Consider the following 20552-nt stretch of genomic DNA (forward strand, 5'->3'; position numbering starts at 1 on the left):
TCCAATAATTCAGGTTATTCCACAGTCAATTTTTAAGATGGGTTTAAAAATGAAAGCATTTAAATTTTGTTAACTCTTAATGTTTGATATTATCTGTTAAAGGGAGATTTTCCAACTTGAAATGTTGTATCTATAGTTATGAAACTTGCCAACAGTCAAGCATGTCCGCCACGGTTCAGCAGTCATGCTTGTCTGTTGGCATGGTTACTGAGCTCAAAGAGAACAGTTTTCATTCATTCTGACTAACACCAATGAGCAACTAAAAGGGCAAGGTTTATTTTTTCTTCCTATATATATATATGGGACATATATATATGGGCCGAGTCATTCCCACCGTCACAGTGCTGTGACTGTCTTCTTTATGTAGAAACATGAAAAACAACTGAAATATTGCCACTTAAAGTTTCATAATCATTATCAATCTATCCAGTCCAGCACAGGGCCACACAGACAAAAGAGACAAACAACCTTGCACGCTCACACTCACTCATTGGGTCAATTTAGAGTCACCAATTAATGTGACATGCATGTTTTTGGATGGTTGGAGGAAGCTGGAGTACCGGAGAGTGTTCACACATTCATGGGGAGAACATGCATAATGGAAGTGAACTGGGACCCCTCTAGCTGTGAGGCTACGGTGCTAACCACCACATCGTTGCTCAGGCCCCTCATCAGTTAATTAAAACTACACTCTGAAATAGAAAATACTTGATGTATTCATTGTGTTGTAATACCAAATTGATCAAATTCACAAAAAACCTGAAAATATCAATTAGAGAAAGAGAGAAAAGGAGAACATGAAAGACATTTCGTCTGATACCACTAACAGCGTAAAACCAGTATCAGAGTCCCAGTGAGTCAAGTCAGGCCTGGGAACACTGGGAACATGTGAGCGGGGTCTTCCCCTGCTGCAGCTCCTCTTAGGAGGGGGCAACACCATCTGGGTGGGACGACTTCACCTGCTAGAGGAGGACACAGAAACACAATGTGAGCAAAGTTCATAAAGAGAAAAGAAACTGTGGAAGGGGAGGCTGTTGGTTTTCTTCGTCTTCCTCAGTTTGTGCGAAACTGGTCCTCAAAGTTTCACTTCCCTCTCCTAGCTCAGTTACCATGGAAACAGATAAGCATCACTGCTGAACCATGGCAACAGACAGGTTTCAGTCCTGAACATAAAACGTTTCAAGGAGAGAAACGGCACTTTGATTTCATGAGAAAAGCTAAACTTTTGAGTTCAAGAACTAAAACTGAAACATTAAAGGAAAGATTTCTTTTGTTTCTGCATATTTCAGTTCAGATCTTATCAATGATGTTTTCTTCATTTACACAGACATCTCAAAGGAATCATGACAATCGAACAACATAAAACACTCTTAAAATTCTAAATTCATTTGATTCATTTATAGGTTATAATGAAAATTACGTGTTATGTGTGATCAGAAAAATCCATATGGCATAAAAAACAAAAAGGCAAGCAATGGATATTTATTTGGGAAAAGTTAGTTAAGTTTCACAGTTTAAAAAATTGAACATTGATTTCCCTCAATCCAAACTTTTACTTAATTTTTGTCAATGCATTACAAACAAAACGTATTGTCTTTGGTACAGAGACCATAATCACTGATTTGTGTTGAAGTTCAAGTTAAAGATAGTTAATTACAAATCTTAAACTCATACATGTATTATCTGCACTTGTGTGTATCATAGTGTTATTAGCCAAAGCAAAACTAATGTATTTAATATAATAACAATAAAAATAAACCATTTGTTTTATTTGTATCTTCCAAGTAAATAAGTCGACAAAAATAGCAGCCATGATATGTTCCAAGACAATTTGATTCATTCTTTAATGGGCAACAGAATAGGCATTTTGGAATTTGCAAATATCCTGACTTTAATCCCAACTGGTTGCTGATGAAGTAACGCAGAATTAGAGAATCAAAGCCATCATATATATATATATATATATATATATATATATATATATATATCCCGATTAATGCTTTTGTAAACTGATCAATCCAACGATAAATGCCATAATCGCAGTGATCCAACTCCCTGTTGGAGTCATTCAGAGCATTTCCATAGAGAGCCACTTTGCATCAGCAGCACCATGCTCCAGTGCTCTGGGAGAGTTTATAGTCCTGAGAGTTGAACACTGGATGACTGACAGCTGACCTTCATGACACCAGAAGCCACAGAAATCCTCCTCATCAGAAACATGACTTTGATCTGCGTCCTCATCTGGACTCTCCTCTGCTTCACTCAGGGTGAGGACAATCATTTTTCTGTGATGTGAGAATCATTTGGAGTGTAGCTGAGTTTCACCTCACCGTCTCACGTCCAGAGTTTCTTCTCTCTCCTCAGGGTCTGTTGGACAAAGTGTTGTCTTGACTCAGCCAGCAGCCAAATCAGTGCAGCTCGGTCAAACTGTCTCTATGGACTGTAAGGCCAGTCCACAAGTAGTTCACCACACTGGTTCACAATACTACCTGGCCTGGTACCATCAGAAATCTGGAGAAGCTCCTAAAGCTCTGATCTACAGAACATCAGACAGATTTTCAGGAATCTCCTCCAGATTCAGTGGAAGTGGAGCAGGGAATGGAGTTGACTTCACTCTGACCATCAGTGGAGTTCAGACTGAAGATGCAGGAGTTTATTACTGTCAGAGTTATCACAGTGGTGACGTGTTCACACAGTGAAAAAGCATCGTACAAAAACCTCCTTCAGTCAGATTCAGCCAGAACTGAAGTAACTTCTGCAGCTGGAAGCTGCTGCAGACTGATACAGTTCACTGAACAGACACACCTGCACACACACAAGCATTGTGTTTCACTTTTACAAACTTTAAAACACAAGAATTCATTCAATAATTGTCATAATCTTCCCATTATAATAGTTCCACCTTCAGACCAAATGTGGCGTCTTTAAACTTTAAACAAACTTCTTACTCTGAACAAAAGCTGCATTTATACGACAAGATTTGATTTATTTTGTATTTGTAGTTTCAGGTGTGACACATTAGGGCCAAGATTCCTGTGGCATGAAGTTTATAGCAACAATCTAAAAGGATGAATTAAACCAAGATATTACTGTCAGTCTGACATCAACAAATACAGAAGAAATACCATGAATGATGAAGCTGTTGTTTGTTCTTTCTTTAATTTTTTTAACAAAACTGAAGAGTAAAATCATATATTTTTTTCAGAGGTTATTTAGTCTAATTGACCTGATGTGAGAAGAAAATAAAGTTTTCTTTCCTTCTACCTGGACACTAAAGGAACAGGTTATTTTAAGAGTTTAACGTAGTGTTATGCTGAGAAAAATTCAACCAGGATGATCATTTATGATGTCATCCTCTGCACAATTAGATGTCAAGCTGAGAATCTACATGAAGATGATGTAACAGTCAGCTGTCCAAGCAGAGAGGAGGAAACATCCTGACATGTAGAGCACAGCTCCAGCTGACTGACTCTGTGTGTTTGCATATGTGTCCTGCCTCTCTGCTCCCAGATGTTAAGAGGTCAGTGTTGATCAGTGGCTGTCCAGACCTTTCAGAGACACTGACACACCAGCAGCACCATGATGATGATGTCACTGACTCTGCTGCTGAGCACCCTGGGGCTCCTTGTTCAGGGTGAGACTCTCTTCTTAAACTCTGCTTCAGGATACAACCAGGTTCACCACAATGATGTTCTGCTATGATGGAGAAACACTGGAACAAGCAGCATTGACCTTCTTCCATCTGTTCTCCATGTTAAAGAAATCATCCTCTTCTGTTTGGATGTTGATCATCTTTCCTCAAGTTGAATTTGTCTTGATAACTATTCTCATCTTTCTCATATTTTCCAGGTTCATCAGGAGAAATCATCCTGACTCAGACTCCTGGATCTCAGTCTGTTGCTCCAGGAAACACTGTCTCCATCAGATGTAAAACCAGTACAGCTGTTAGTAACTACCTCCACTGGTACCTCCAGAAACCTGGAGGAGCTCCTAAACTCCTGATTTATAGAGCTTCAACTCGTCAGTCTGGAGTTTCATATCGTTTTAGTGGAAGTGGATCTGGGAGGGACTTCACAATGACCATCAGCAGAGTTCAAGTTGAAGATTCAGGAGTTTATTACTGTCAGCAGGGTAGCAGCTTCCCGTTCACACAGTGATACAACGTCGTACAAAAACCTCCCTCAGCTGGAGAGGAACTGATCTGATCAACAGCTGCACTGAAACTAAACACGCACAAAGCTGCTCTAAATTATAAAGCCACAATGTATCAGGAGTTATCTATTTATTTATTCATTCTTTTATAACTAAACAGATTATTTAGATTTAATAATTTTATTTTAGACCAGATATTTTTACAAAGATTTCCTTTGTGTTGATGATCAATGACACAGAACATCAAACAATCATCAAAATAAGATTTAAGAATAACATGTAATTTTAACAACAATTTATGATTTAAACTGTTTTCTCTTCAATCAGATCAAAATCAATGACTAAAATAAAACTTATAGATAGAAAGTTGTCTTATAAAGTGTTTTTCAGCACTTTCCTTATGAATCAAAGCTATTTAAGTGAACACGTTCCTTGATCTTATAAAGTTCATACTTTGAAATCATAAATAAACAGTTATTTTTTCTTTTTGTCAAAAAAAAACAAGTGACGAACACTGTCGGTTCCAAAAAGATAATATTTTTCTAACTTTGTTGAATAATTACCACAGATTATACCTGATAAAGTCCTGGCTGACTGTGCTTTGTCTACACAGTTTAACAGTCAGACACCCCATAATGAGAGAAAAAAAGGATTCTCTTTCAAGCTGTTTACTGAGGATTTTCTGCCACTGACACATAGTTTCAGGGCGTTTTAATGTCAATAATTGCTAGAATGCCATGAAAATGTTCTGTTAATGAAAATGACCTTGTTTTATGTTCATGGTAATTACTCTGTTTCACGAATGAGATGTCTGACTTTATGGGCTTTTTTTAAGACTCTTGAGTTTTGTCATGTGCTCCTCAAAAAATAACTCAGAGTTGTCTCTTTGAATATAGTGAAAAAATATTTATACTAACTATATCATTCCATTTTCTGAAAAAAGAATAGTTTTAATCTGCAGAGTTCAGGCTGAAGAAGAGATTTATCGGTGCATTTGGCCTTTAAACTGTGATACAACTTTAATTAATAATTTCAGCTTGACATTAAATGAGTCTAATATTGTCTTAAAGAATCCTTCATGCACGAATTCCTTTCCCAAAAATCAGTTAAGCTTCCCCAAGCCGTAGTCCCGGATATTAAGAAAGTTTAGGAGTCAAATTAAATGAGTAAATCTTTATTGTCTGAATATAGTTAAATGATAAACATTGCAAAGTAAAAAAGACTGTCTGATAATCTTAAAAGTTAAAGAGAAAAAGGCCTGCAGACTGATAACATAACAGAATAAAAAGAATAGCTGAGTCCCAGTGAGTCAGGTCAGGACTGGGAACACTGGTCTCTCCTCAGTGTCTCTGTGACTGGAGTCTGGGAGCCCTGGGTGGCCTCACAGGTCACAGAGCCCACCTTCTCCCACTGGTCTGCAGGGAGCCTCAGGGTGCTGCTCCAGCTGTAGAGGCCGTCCTTCTGCAGCACCCTGGGGCTCCCGCTCTCCTCCCAGTTGCTGCTGCTGCTGCCGTCCACCTTCCAGGACAGACTCCAGCCTGAGGGGAAGCCCTTGTTGGCCAGACACATGAGGGTGGCCTTCTTCTGCTGCTGCAGCTCCTCTGTGGAGGGGGGCAGCACCGTCAGGGTGGGGACGACTCGACCCACTGGAAGAAGAGACAAAGAGACGACATGAAGAAGGTTTGTACAACAAGCAAAACTATTCCTCCCTGTTGGCTGTTGAAGAGGAAGCTGCTGGTTTCATTAATCTTCCCCAAGCTGGATGAAACTTCAGCTTTCACTTCCCTCTCAGAGCTCAGTAACCACGGCAACATATGAGCATCACTAATGAACCATGGCAACAGAAAGGTTTCAGTACTAAAGATAAAATGTTCTAAGCAGGAAAGTCTCACCTCAGTTTTATGACCAAACTTAAACATAAGAGTTGAAAATGATGCAGTAAATCAAGAGTAAGAAGATCTTCATCGATCCTCCACTTTTTCAGTTCAAATCTCATTAGATATAAACATTCACACAAGGCAAAACTAGGGAACCATCACCTTAAAAAATGTAGAACAAACTTTTGAAATCATGGAAACATTTCCCCCAGTTAAAAAGACAAATCATACTGATGAAGAAACTGATTAAATTAGCTGCATTAATTCTACATTAAATGGTTAGACAGTGTTACCTGCAATTCTAATTTCCTATCTGTGAGTTATACAAAGCAAAAAATTATGCAATATTTACAACATATTTTAGATGATTATTCAAAACATACAAAAAATATATTTTTTACAACAATAAAATACATTTTACGTTATGAAATACTTTTTTTCTGTCAAGAATTACAATCTAACTTTCAAACGAAATCATGAAAAAGCAAATCCGACTTTAATAATTTAATCTTTAATATCCGTATTTAAAATAACAGCTTAAACTCGGTGCCGTGACGCAAACACATTTCAATTTACCATTACTTAAAAATACATAATTAAAAGATTATTTTCCTAACTAAAGTCTTTCTGCATCACTGTGAGGTCAGAGTCACCAGAAAAACACAATATTTTAACCACCATCCAATACATTCACATAAAGCGGTTCATTATTGATTTGAAGTAGAATAAAACTTGAATTTTGTTTTTTTAGAAGATAAAGGTACTTACAGTTAACATCCAGTCTGGTTCCTCCACCAAAAGTCCACCACAGTGATACAAACTGGTTGAGTCGTCGTACAAAAACCTCTGACAGCACAGAGACACGGCTCTCTGACTTTGGACACAACAAACTCAACACAAACAGTTTCAACCTGTAAAACTCAGCTGGCTGATGTGAGAAAAAGCTACAACAGAGTGCCAGAAATTAAAAAATGTATTAATGTATTCTATTTCATCAATATGTATATGTGATGTTGTCATTGAGTAAGTGAAATTAACACTGGTTGTTTTTTTGTAAATCTATAAAAAGTAAAAAATGAATGTACATATGTATTCTATGGCAACAAATAAAAAAGGCAGCAGTGATATCATCAACAGAATTAAAGGTTTCCTCTCCCAAAAAGACCAGGAGAAACTCATCCATGCATTCATCTCCAGTAGACTCCATTACTGTAATGCTCTTTTAACTAGACTTCCCAAAAAGAGCATTAAACATCTGCAGCTCATCCAGAACGCTGCTGCTAGAGTTTTAACCCGGACTAAGAGATCTGAACACATCACACCAGTTTTAACCTTCGTCTTGTGTTAGGGTCGGCACCGACCCGTTTTTAGGTTTTAAATGCATAAAATAACCATATAAATTTGTCTATTGCATCAAGGCTTTATGACTTTGTCAGGAACCTCTATTTCAACAAAATAAAACAAAAAAAATTATTTTCACCAAATTATAAAATGCTCTAGTTGAAATTAAGACCTTTGTGTTGTTAGGGTCGGTTTCGACCCAGTTTTAAAAATAAGATTATAAAGCAATAATTAGAGCCAAAACTGAAATTACAAGTTCACTGTCAGCCAACACACTGCTTTTCATTTTGTGTTTGTACTAAAGTTCTATTGCTGAAAAAAAGAGACTTTTTTGCCTTTTTCTTGAAGTAAATATATGGGTCGAAACTGACCCGTAACACCATAGATGTTTCTATAGTTAATAATATTAAAATGAAAAAATAAATAAAACTAATTTATTTAAGAGATGTGTTCTAAATCCCCTCAGTAATAGTCAGGTGACATAACAACCTTTTATTTATTGATTCTCTTGAGGTTCATTTTACATTCTTTTTTTTATTGAAATTGAGGGGTATACCGACAAAAACAAGGCCCAGGGGCCCACACCAAAAATATTAAAACCAATATTTTTAAGGATAAAGAAGCCTAATAAGGTAACCAAGAGATGAGAAAACAAATTGGATGATAGATGATTGTTTTTAGTGTATTTTACAACTAAATTAAAACACGGGTCAAAACCGACCCGTTAACATAAGAGATGGTAACAGGGAACTAACACAAGACAAAGGTTAAAATCTTTACTCTGGCTTCCAGTCAGTCACAGAATAGATTTTAAAAGCCTGCTGATGGTTTACAAATCCCAGAACGGTTTAGGCCCAAAATACATCTGTGACATGTTCAGAGAATATAAACTTAGCAGAGCTCTTAGGTCCGAGGACTCAGGTCAGCTGGTCCAGTCCAGAGTCCAGACTAAACATGGAGAAGCAGCATTTAGCTGTTATGCTGCAAACAAGTGGAACAAACTGCCAGTGGAGATTAAACTTTCACCAAATGTAGACATTTTTAAATCCAGGTTAAAGACATTTCTGTTCTCATGTGTCTATGCATGAAATCTGCACGATATCTTTGAATTAATCTAGACTGTTGCTTGTTTTTAAATTCATTTAAATTATTTTATTTGTTTCTCTTTATATTATTTTAATGTGTCTTCGACTCCTTGCTGCAATGCTTTTATTTTTTGTAAAGCACTTTGAACTGTTTTGTACATGAAATGTGCTATACAAATAAATTTGATTTGATTTGATATCTTTCAATAAACTGAATAATCCATTGATAAACAGCATCATCAGATTGATCCAACATCGATTTTTTTTTTTTACCAGGATCAAAACTCATCATGTCATCCACTATAAACATGATTAAATGTAGTTTGATGTTCAGGCTGATACTTTTGTTGAGGTTCATATTGTTGGGGATAGACTAATATCAACATGTCAGTTCCGATAACATTAAAAGTAACGATGAGGCACAGTGAACAAGAAAAACTTGAAAAGCAGGGGAAGTGTAAAGAGACGCCGAGAATCTACATGAAGATGATGTAACAGTCAGCTGTCCAAGCAGAGAGGAGGAAACATCCTGACATGTAGAGCACAGCTCCAGCTGACTGACTCTGTGTGTTTGCATATGTGTCCTGCCTCTCTGCTCCCAGATGTTAAGAGGTCAGTGTTGATCAGTGGCTGTCCAGACCTTTCAGAGACACTGACACACCAGCAGCACCATGATGATGATGTCACTGACTCTGCTGCTGAGCACCCTGGGGCTCCTTGTTCAGGGTGAGACTCTCTTCTTAAACTCTGCTTCAGGATACAACCAGGTTCACCACAATGATGTTCTGCTATGATGGAGAAACACTGGAACAAGCAGCATTGACCTTCTTCCATCTGTTCTCCATGTTAAAGAAATCATCCTCTTCTGTTTGGATGTTGATCATCTTTCCTCAAGTTGAATTTGTCTTGATAACTATTCTCATCTTTCTCATATTTTCCAGGTTCATCAGGAGAAACCATCCTGACTCAGACTCCTGGATCTCAGTCTGTTGCTCCAGGAAACACTGGAGAAGCTGGAGAAGCTCCTAAACTCCTGATTTATAAAGCTTGAACTCGTCAGTCTGGAGTTTCAGATCGTTTTAGTGGAAGTGGATCTGGGACTGACTTCACTCTGACCATCAGCAGAGTTCAGGCTGAAGATTCAGGAGTTTATTACTGTCAGCAGAGTAACAGCTTCCCGTTCACACAGTGATACAACGTCGTACAAAAACCTCCCTCAGCTGGAGAGGAACTGATCAACAGCTGCACTGAAACTAAACACGCACAAAGCTGCTCTACATTATAAAGCCACAATGTATCAGGAGTTATATATTTATTTATTCTTTCTTTTATAAGTAAACAGATTATTTAGATTTAATAATTTTGTTGTGGACCAGATATTTAAACAAAGATTTCCTTTTTGTTGATGATCAATGACACAGAACATCAAACAATCATCAAAATAACATTTAAGAATAACATGTAATTTTAACAACAATTTATGATTTAAACTTTTTTTCTCTTCAATCAGATCAAAATCAATGACTAAAATAAAACTTATAGATGGAAAGGTGTCTTATGAAGTGTTTTTCAGCACTTTCCTTATGAATCAAAGCTATTTAAGTGAACACGTTCCTTTATCTTATAAAGTTTACACTTTGAAATCATAAATAAACAGTTTTTTTATTTTTTTGTTAAAACAAACAAGTGATGAACACTGTCGGTTCCAAAAAGATAATTTTTTTCTCACTTTGTTGAATAATGTACACAGATTATACCTGATAAAGTCCTGGCTGACTGTGCTTTGTCTACACAGTTTAACAGTCAGACACCCCATAATGAGAGAAAAAAAAGGGATTCTCTTTCAAGCTGTTTACTGAGGATTTTTTGCCACTGACACTTAGTTTCAGGGCATTTTAATGTCAATAATTGCTAGAATGCCATGAAAATGTTCTGTTAATGAAAATGACCTTGTTTCATGTTCATGGTAATTACTCTGTTTCACGAATGAGATGTCTGACATTATGGGCTTTTTTTGAGACTCTTGAGTTTTGTCATGTGCTCCTCAAAAAATGACTCAGTGTTGTCTGTTTGAATATAGTGAAAAAATATTTTTACTAACTATATCATTCCATTTTCTGAAAAAAGAATAGTTTTAATCTGCAGAGTTCAGGCTGAAGAAGAGATTTATCGATGCATGTGGCCTTTAAACTGTGATACAACTTTAATTAATAATTTCAGCTTGACATTAAATGAGTGTAATATTGTCTTAAAAAATCGTTCATGTATGAATTCCTTTCTCAAAAATCAGTAAAGCTTGCCCAAGCCGTAGTCCCGGATATTAAGAAAGTATAGGAGTCAAATTTAATGAGTAAATCTTTATTGTCTGAATATAGTTAAATGATAAACATTGCAAAGTAAAAAAGACTGTCTGATAATCTTAAAAGTTAAAGAGAAAAAGGCCTGCAGACTGATAGCATAACAGAATGAAAAGAATATCTGAGTCCCAGTGAGTCAGGTCAGGACTGGGAACACTGGTCTCTCCTCAGTGTCTCTGTGACTGGAGTCTGGGAGCCCTGGGTGGCCTCACAGGTCACAGAGCCCACCTTCTCCCACTGGTCTGCAGGGAGCCTCAGGGTGCTGCTCCAGCTGTAGAGGCCGTCCTTCTGCAGCACCCCGGGGCTCCCGCTCTCCTCCCAGCTGCTGCTGCTGCTGCCGTCCACCTTCCAGGACAGACTCCAGCCTGAGGGGAAGCCCTTGTTGGCCAAACACATGAGGGTGGCCTTCTTCTGCTGCTGCAGCTCCTCTGTGGAGGGGGGCAGCACCGTCAGGGTGGGGACGACTCGACCCACTGGAAGAAGAGACAAAGAGACGACATGAAGAAGGTTTGTACAACCAGCAAAACTATTCCTCCCTGTTTGCTGTTGAAGAGGAAGCTGCTGGTTTCATTAATCTTCCCCAAGCTGGATGAGACTTCAGCTTTCACTTCCCTCTCAGAGCTCAGTAACCACGGCAACATATGAGCATCACTAATGAACCATGGCAACAGAAAGGTTTCAGTACTAAAGATAAAGTGTTCTAAGCAGGAAAGTCTCACCTCAGTTTTATGACCAAACTTAAACATCAGAGTTGAAAATGATGCAGTAAATCAAGAGTAAGAAGATCTTCATCGATCCTCCACTTTTTCAGTTCAAATCTCATTAGATATAAACATTCACACAAGGCAAAACTAGGGAACCATCACCTTAAAAAATGTAGAACAAACTTTTGAAATCGTGGAAACATTTCCCCCAGTTAAAAATACAAATCATACTGATGAAGAAACTGATTAAATTAGCTGCATTAATTCTACATTAAATGGTTAGACAGTGTTACCTGCAATTATAATTTCCTATCTGTGAGTAATACAAAGCAAAAAATTATGCAATATTTACAACATATTTAAGATGATTATTCAAAACATACAAAAAATATATTTTTTACAGCAATAAAATACATTTCACGTTATGAAATACTTTTTTCTGTGAAGAATTACAATCTAACTTTCAAACAAAATCATGAAAAAGCAAATCCGTCATAAATTCGTGTTTTTTTTAAAATAACAGCTTAAACTCGGTGCCGTGATGCAAACACATTTCAATTTACCATTACTTAAAAATACATAATTAAAAGATTATTTTCCTAACTAAAGTCTTTCTGCATCACTGTGAGGTCAGAGTCACCAGAAAAACACAATATTTTAACTACCATCCAATACATTCACATGAAGTGGTTCTTTATTGATTTGAATCATATAAAACTTGAATTTAGATTTTATTTTTTAGAAGATAAAGGTACTTACAGTTAACATCCAGCCTGGTTCCTCCACCGAACGTGTACCACAGTGATACAAACTGGTTGAGTCGTCGTACAAAAACCTCTGACAGCAGAGAGACACGGCTCTCTGACTTTGGACACAACAAACTCAACACAAACAGTTTCCACTTGTAAAACTCAGCTGGCTGATGTCAGAAAAAGCTACAACAGAGTGCCAGAAATTAAAAAATGTATTAATGTATTCTATTTCATCAATATGTATATGTGATTTTGTCATTAAGTAAGTAAAATTAACACTGGTTGTTTTTTTGTAAATCTATAAAAAGTAAAAAATGAATGTACACATGTATTCTAAGACAACAAATAAAAAAGGCAGCAGTGATATCATCAACAGAATTAAAGGTTTCCTCTCCCAAAAAGACCAGGAAAAACTCATCCATGCATTCATCTCCAGTAGACTCCTTTACGGTAACTCTCTTTTAACTAGACTTCCCAAAAAGAGCATTAAACATCTGCAGCTCATCCAGAACGCTGCTGCTAGAGTTTTAACCCGGACTAAGAGATCTGAACACATCACACCAGTTTTAAAATCTTTACACTGGCTTCCAGTCAGTCACAGAATAGATTTTAAAAGCCTGCTGATGGTTTACAAATCCCAGAATGGTTTAGGGCCAAAATACTTCTGTGACATGTTCAGAAAATATAAACCCAGCAGAGCTCTTAGATCCAAGGACTCAGGTCAGCTGGTCCAGTCCAGAGTCCAGACTAAACATGGAGAAGCAGCACTTAGCTGTTATGCTGCAAACAAGTGGAACAAACTGCCAGTGGAGATTAAACTCTCACCAAATGTAGACATTTTTAAATCCAGGTTAAAGACATTTCTTTTCTCATGTGTCTATGCATGAAATCTGCACGAAATCTTTTAACTTATCTAGACTGTTGCTTGTTTTTAAATTAATTTAAATTATTTTATTTGTTTCTCTTTATATTCTTTAATGTATTTAATGCGTCTTCCACTCCCTGCTGCAATGCTTTTATTTTTTGTAAAGCACTTTGAATTGTTTTGTACATGAAATGTGCTATATAAATAAATTTGATTTGATTTGATATCTTTCAATAAACTGAATAATCCATTGATAAACAGCATAACCAGATTGATCCAACATCGATTTTTTTTTTTTTACCAGGATCAAAACTTATCATGTAATCCACTATAAACATGATTAAATGTAGTTTGATGTTCAGGCTGATACTTTTGTTGAGGTTCATATTGTTGGGGATAGACTGAAATCAACATGTCAATTCAGATAATATTAAAAGTAACGATGAGGCACAGTGACAAAGAAATACTTGAAAAGCAGGGGAATTGTAAAGAGACGCTGAGAATCTACATGAAGATGATGTAACAGTCAGCTGTCCAAGCAGAGAGGAGGAAACATCCTGACATGTAGAGCACAGCTCCAGCTGACTGACTCTGTGTGTTTGCATATGTGTCCTGCCTCTCTGCTCCCAGATGTTAAGAGGTCAGTGTTGATCAGTGGCTGTCCAGACCTTTCAGAGACACTGACACACCAGCAGCACCATGATGATGATGTCACTGACTCTGCTGCTGAGCACCCTGGGGCTCCTTGTTCAGGGTGAGACTCTCTTCTTAAACTCTGCTTCAGGATACAACCAGGTTCACCACAATGATGTTCTGCTATGATGGAGAAACACTGGAACAAGCAGCATTGACCTTCTTCCATCTGTTCTCCATGTTAAAGAAATCATCCTCTTCTGTTTGGATGTTGATCATCTTTCCTCAAGTTGAATTTGTCTTGATAACTATTCTCATCTTTCTCATATTTTCCAGGTTCATCAGGAGAAATCATCCTGACTCAGACTCCTGGATCTCAGTCTGTTGCTCCAGGAAACACTGTCTCCATCAGATGTAAAACCAGTACAGGTGTTGGTAGCTGGCTCAGTTGGTACCTCCAGAAACCTGGAGAAGCTCCTAAACTCCTGATCTATTATGCTACAAATCGTCAGTCTGGAGTTTCAGATCGTTTTAGTGGAAGTAGATCTGGGACTGACTTCACTCTGACCATCAGCAGAGTTCAGGCTGAAGATTCAGGAGTTTATTACTGTCAGCAGGGTTACAGCAGACCGTTCACACAGTGATACAACGTCGTACAAAAACCTCCCTCAGCTGGAGAGGAACTGATCTGATCCACAGCTGCACTGAAACTAAACACGCACAAAGCTGCTCTAAATTATAAAGCCACAATGTATCAGGAGTTATATATTTATTTATTCATTCTTTTATAAGTAAACAGATTATTTAGATTTAATAATTTTATTTTAGACCTCATATTTTTATAAAGATTTCCTTTGTGTTGATGATCAATGACACAGAACATCAAACAATCATCAAAATAAGATTTAAGAATAACATGTAATTTTAACAACAATTTATGAGTTAAACTTTCTTTGTATTCAACCAATCAGATCAAAATCATTGACTAAAATAAAACTTATGAATAGAAAGTTGTCTTATAAAGGGTTTTTCAGCACTTTCCTTATGAATCAAAGCTATTTAAGTGAACATGTTCCTTGATTTTATAAAGTTCATACTTTGAAATCATAAATAAACAGTTTTTTTTTCTTTTTGTTAAAACAAACAAGTGACGAACACTGTCGGTTCCAAAAAGATAATATTTTTCTAACTTTGTTGAATAATTACCACAGATTATACCTGATAAAGTCCTGGCTGACTGTGCTTTGTCTACACAGTTTAACAGTCAGACACCCCATAATGAGAGAAAAAAAGGATTCTCTTTCAAGCTGTTTACTGAGGATTTTCTGCCACTGACACATAGTTTCAGGGCATTTTAATGTCAATAATTGCTAGAATGCCATGAAAATGTTCTGTTAATGAAAATGACCTTGTTTTATGTTCATGGTAATTACTCTGTTTCACGAATGAGATGTCTGACTTTATGGGCTTTTTTTGAGACTCTTGAGTTTTGTCATGTGCTCCTCAAAAATGACTCAGAGTTGTCTGTTTGAATATAGTGAAAAAATATTTATACTAACTATATCATTCCATTAACTGAAAAAAGAATAGTTTTAATCTGCAGAGTTCAGGCTGAAGAAGAGATTTATCGGTGCATTTGGCCTTTAAACTGTGATACAACTTTAATTAATAATTTCAGTTTGACATTAGATGAGTCTAATATCGTCTTAAAGAATCCTTCATGTACGAATTCCTTTCTCAAAAATCAGTAAAGCTTCCCCAAGCCGTAGTCCCGGATATTAAGAAAGTATAGGAGTCAAATTTAATGAGTAAATCTTTATTGTCTGAATATAGTTAAATGATAAACATTGCAAAGTAAAAAAGACTGTCTGATAATCTTAAAAGTTAAAGAGAAAAAGGCCTGCAGACTGATAACATAACAGAATGAAAAGAATATCTGAGTCCCAGTGAGTCAGGTCAGGACTGGGAACACTGGTCTCTCCTCACTGTCTCTGAGACAAGAGTCTGGGAGCCCTGGGTGGCCTCACAGGTCACAGAGCCCACCTTCTCCCACTGGTCTGCAGGGAGCCTCAGGGTGCTGCTCCAGCTGTAGAGGCCGTCCTTCTGCAGCACCCCGGGGCTCCCGCTCTCCTCCCAGCTGCTGCTGCTGCTGCCGTCCACCTTCCAGGACAGACTCCAGCCTGAGGGGAAGCCCTTGTTGGCCAGACACATGAGGGTGGCCTTCTTCTGCTGCTGCAGCTCCTCTGTGGAGGGGGGCAGCACCGTCAGGGTGGGACGGACATCACCTAGAAGACACCAATCGGTTTTGAGAACAGGGACCAAACAGATTTCAACTGAATGTGAGACACGTGGACACTGATGGTTTCACAGTTGAGTTTCGTCCTTTAAGGAGTTTCAGTTAGACGGTTTCCTTCTCCATCAGTCACTGATTCACACATTGTTTCACTTCCCTTTCAGAAAGCTCTCATGCACATCAGCACACAGAGTCCTTACATGAACTTAAACATATCAAAGTACCAACTTTAAGCAGCTTACTTTAACAGTTTGATAGATTTAACAGAAACTTGATCCTTTCATAATCACTGTAAAACAGAGACTAAACTGAGTTCATTTAGTTTTTTTAACATTACTATTAGTTCATCAAAATCCTGCTACAAGCATCCTCGCTGTCATATTCAAGAAACAATCAACCTTTTTATCATTTCAACTTTTAAAAAAATAGTAGCTGGAAAATATACAAGGACTATATTCAAAATGTAATAGATTTCAAAACATTATGAAAAAAACTTTCAAACTAAGTTTTAAAAAGTTAGAATGATTTTCAGACTTCACAGATTTGGCAGGATTGTTGAACATGTCCTTCAGTCACACTGTTCAGAATAAGTTTGACTCAACTCAGAGAAGTGTCGACAGAACAAATAATTCAAAATATTACATGACTGATTGTTTTGTTCCCATTAAAGTTGTTTCACACATTAACTGGAGCATGTGAAGAAAGGTTCATTAAAATACTTTCTGCTGAGATGTAATCTAAGAGAGGAGAACCATGAGCAATATATGGATTTAAAATTGATTTCACTCCTCCCATTAAAAAGGTAATTCTTGCTACAAATATTAGGAAAAACACACATATAGCCTTCAGATTTGTAATTTGTAGCAGTTTTTAGAGACTTACTTCCAAGTTCCAGTCTGGTTCCTCCACCGAACGTGTACCACAGTGATACAAACTGGTTGAGTCGTCGTACAAAAACCTCTGACTGCACAGAGAGGCGGCTCTCTGACTTTGGACACAACAAACTCAACTTTGTCTGACAATTATGAATGTAAAGCTCTTCAGATATTGTTTATCTAAATATCTGAGTATTTTTCACATTCAGGAATGTGCCGATGATATTTCTATTTGTCCTTACAGTTTTAGAAATGAGGTGTATTTGTAACTTATTGATCCAGAATTATACCAGAGCAGTTAAAATTTATATTACTAAAGAATTACATGTTGGTAGAATAAAAGACTTAAGATCTATAGCATTAAAATTAATCAAATATTCAACTTACTTCCAACATCCAGTCTGGTTCCTCCACCAAAAGTCAACCACAGTGATACAAACTGGTTGAGTCGTCGTACAAAAACCTCTGACAGCAGAGAGACACGGCTCTCTGACTTTGGACACAACAAACTCAACACAAACAGACTCGGACTGTTAAACACATCTGGGTAATATGAAGATCAGATTTATAGAAAATATAATAAATTAATTAATCCCCCTAATGTTTCCCCCTTTAAAAAACATGTATTTTATTAAAAGTGATCGCTGTCAAAGTAAAACATAAACAACAAAAAAGAAACAGATGATTCCAGAATACCCATTTTTACAAGCAAAATTTCTACAGAGAAACCCCAAAGATATCACATATTTCAGATCAATACTGTGATAAACCGAGTTAATCCATTGATAAAATACATGATCAGATTAATCCAAGTTCCTGTTGGAGTCAGTGAGAGCATTTCCATAGAGAGCCACTTTGCATCAGCAGCACCATGCTCCAGTGCTCTGGGAGAGTTTATAGTCCTGAGAGTTGAACACTGGATGACTGACAGCTGACCTTCATGACACCAGAAGCCACAGAAATCCTCCTCATCAGAAACATGACTTTGACCTGCGTCCTCATCTGGACTCTCCTCTGCTTCACTCAGGGTGAGGACAATCATTTTTCTGTGATGTGAGAATCATTTGGAGTGTAGCTGAGTTTCACCTCACCGTCTCACGTCCAGAGTTTCTTCTCTCTCCTCAGGGTCTGTTGGACAAAGTGTTGTCTTGACTCAGCCAGCAGCCAAATCAGTGCAGCTCGGTCAAACTGTCTCTATGGACTGTAAGGCCAGTACACAAGTAGCTCAGTACTCTGGTTCACAATACTACCTGGCTTGGTACCATCAGAAATCTGGAGAAGCTCCCAAACTTCAGATCTACTGGACATCATCCAGATATTCAGGAATCTCCTCCAGATTCAGTGGAAGTGGAGCAGGGAATGGAGTTGACTTCACTCTGACCATCAGTGGAGTTCAGGCTGAAGATGCAGGAGTTTATTACTGTCAGAGTTATCACAGTGGCTATGTGTTCACACAGTGAAAAAGCATCGTACAAAAACCTCCTTCAGTCAGATTCAGCCAGAACTGAAGTAACTTCTGCAGCTGGAAGCTGCTGCAGACTGATACAGTTCACTGAACAGACACACCTGCACACACACAAGCATCGTGTTTCACTTTTACGAACATCAAGACACAAGAATTCATTAAATAATTGTCATAATCTTCCCATAATAATAGTCCCACCTTCAGACCAAATGTGGTGTCTTTAAACTTTAAACAAACTTCTTACTCTGAACAAAAGCTGCATTTATACGACAAGATTTGATTTATTTTGTATTTGTAGTTTCAGGTGTGACACATTAGGGCCAAGATTCCTGTGGCATGAAGTTTATAGCAACAATCTAAAAGGATGAATTAAACCAAGATATTACTGTCAGTCTGACATCAACTAATACAGAAGAAATACCATGAATGATGAAGCTGTTGTTTGTTCTTTCTGTCCTTTTTTTAACAAAACTAAAGAATAAATTCTTATTTAGAGGTTATTTAGTCTAATTGACCTGATGTGAGAAGAAAATAAAGTTTTCTTTCCTTCTACCTGGACACTAAAGGGACAGGTTCTTTTTAAGAGTTTAACGTAGTGTTATGCTGAGATCAATTCAACCAGGATGATCATTTATGATATCATCCTCTGCACAATTAGATGTCAAGCTGAGAATCTACATGAAGATGATGTAACAGTCAGCTGTCCAAGCAGAGAGGAGGAAACATCCTGACATGTAGAGCACAGCTCCAGCTGACTGACTCTGTGTGTTTGCATATGTGTCCTGCCTCTCTGCTCCCAGATGTTAAGAGGTCAGTGTTGATCAGTGGCTGTCCAGACCTTTCAGAGACACTGACACACCAGCAGCACCATGATGATGATGTCACTGACTCTGCTGCTGAGCACCCTGGGGCTCCTTGTTCAGGGTGAGACTCTCTTCTTAAACTCTGCTTCAGGATACAACCAGGTTCACCACAATGATGTTCTGCTATGATGGAGAAACCCTGGAACAAGTAGCATTGACCTTCTTCCATCTGTTCTCCATGTTAAAGAAATCATCCTCTTCTGTTTGGATGTTGATCATCTTTCCTCAAGTTGAATTTGTCTTGATAACTATTCTCATCTTTCTCATATTCTCCAGGTTCATCAGGAGAAATCATCCTGACTCAGACTCCTGGATCTCAGTCTGTTGCTCCAGGAAACACTGTCTCCATCAGATGTAAAACCAGTACAGGTGTTAGTAGCTGGCTCCACTGGTACCTCCAGAAACCTGGAGAAGCTCCTAAACTCCTGATTTATAAAGCCTCAACTCGTCAGTCTGGAGTTTCAGATCGTTTTAGTGGAAGTGGATCTGGGGCTGACTTCACTCTGACCATCAGCAGAGTTCAGGCTGAAGATTCAGGAGTTTATTACTGTCAGCAGAGTAGCAGCTTCCCGTTCACACAGTGATACAACGTCGTACAAAAACCTCCCTCAGCTGGAGAGGAACTGATCTGATCCACAGCTGCACTGAAACTAAAATCACAGAATTTATTGAAACAAAATGGTATGAAAATTATGAACTCTTAATCGATAACTGTGATAAAGTTATCTTAAAATTTGCACATTTAAACATTTTGCTAAACATACATCACCTCTCTGGAGGTTTAATTTTATGTTTATGAATTTATTTCTCAAGGAACCAAAAATTGTGAACACTAAAATGATTTGTTTAAGAGTTTTTAGTCTTTATTTATTTAGAAAATCATCGTTGAGATAAATTGAATGATTTTATTTCCACATATTTTTCACATCAGTACTTTTAAATAATGAAAATGATAAGACATTAAATCCACAGTGAGCCTTGCATCTTTGGGGATTATTTAACTAGATGCTGTGACCAAAATAATGGAAATCCACAGAAACTCTGACGATATCACAGTTCCGAGAAAATTCATAATGAATTGATGTGATATAAAAGTATCTCAGAATTCCAAGATAAAAAGTCATGATGATAGGATAGCAAGAGACAATTTAAAGACATTATTATTGTAAAATTCTCATTCATAATTATGGGATTTAAAGGTAAAATTATTCAATGTTATTTTCTTAATTCTGACCTTGAGAATCTCTCTTTGTTTCACCAAAGTGGCAGAAAAGAAAATTCTGATGATGA

General features: G+C 37.4%; 4 gene segments (V, D, J or C); 1 reads left to right on the plus strand and 3 right to left on the minus strand.

Moving 5' to 3' along the window:
• The first annotated feature begins 3548 nt into the window (after window positions 1-3548).
• Window positions 3549-4157, plus strand: LOC142367811 (immunoglobulin kappa variable 2-29-like). The segment is given in 2 exon segments: window positions 3549-3634; window positions 3850-4157. Coding segments are annotated over 2 exon segments (363 nt in total).
• A 1175-nt stretch (window positions 4158-5332) lies between these two features.
• LOC142367863 (Ig kappa-b4 chain C region-like) lies at window positions 5333-5804 on the minus strand. The segment is given in 1 exon segment: window positions 5333-5804. A coding segment is annotated over 1 exon segment (255 nt).
• A 4993-nt stretch (window positions 5805-10797) lies between these two features.
• LOC142367833 (Ig kappa-b4 chain C region-like) lies at window positions 10798-11273 on the minus strand. The segment is given in 1 exon segment: window positions 10798-11273. A coding segment is annotated over 1 exon segment (255 nt).
• Window positions 11274-15566: 4293 nt separating this feature from the next.
• LOC142368248 (Ig kappa-b4 chain C region-like) lies at window positions 15567-17493 on the minus strand (the record flags this gene model as incomplete). The annotated part of the segment is given in 2 exon segments: window positions 15567-16051; window positions 17322-17493. Coding segments are annotated over 2 exon segments (501 nt in total), but the record flags the coding sequence as incomplete, so codon positions are not given.
• Between the last annotated feature and the right edge of the window lie 3059 nt (window positions 17494-20552).

This window comes from Odontesthes bonariensis, chromosome 18, assembly GCF_027942865.1.
Source record: "Odontesthes bonariensis isolate fOdoBon6 chromosome 18, fOdoBon6.hap1, whole genome shotgun sequence".
NCBI lineage: Eukaryota > Metazoa > Chordata > Actinopteri > Atheriniformes > Atherinopsidae > Odontesthes > Odontesthes bonariensis.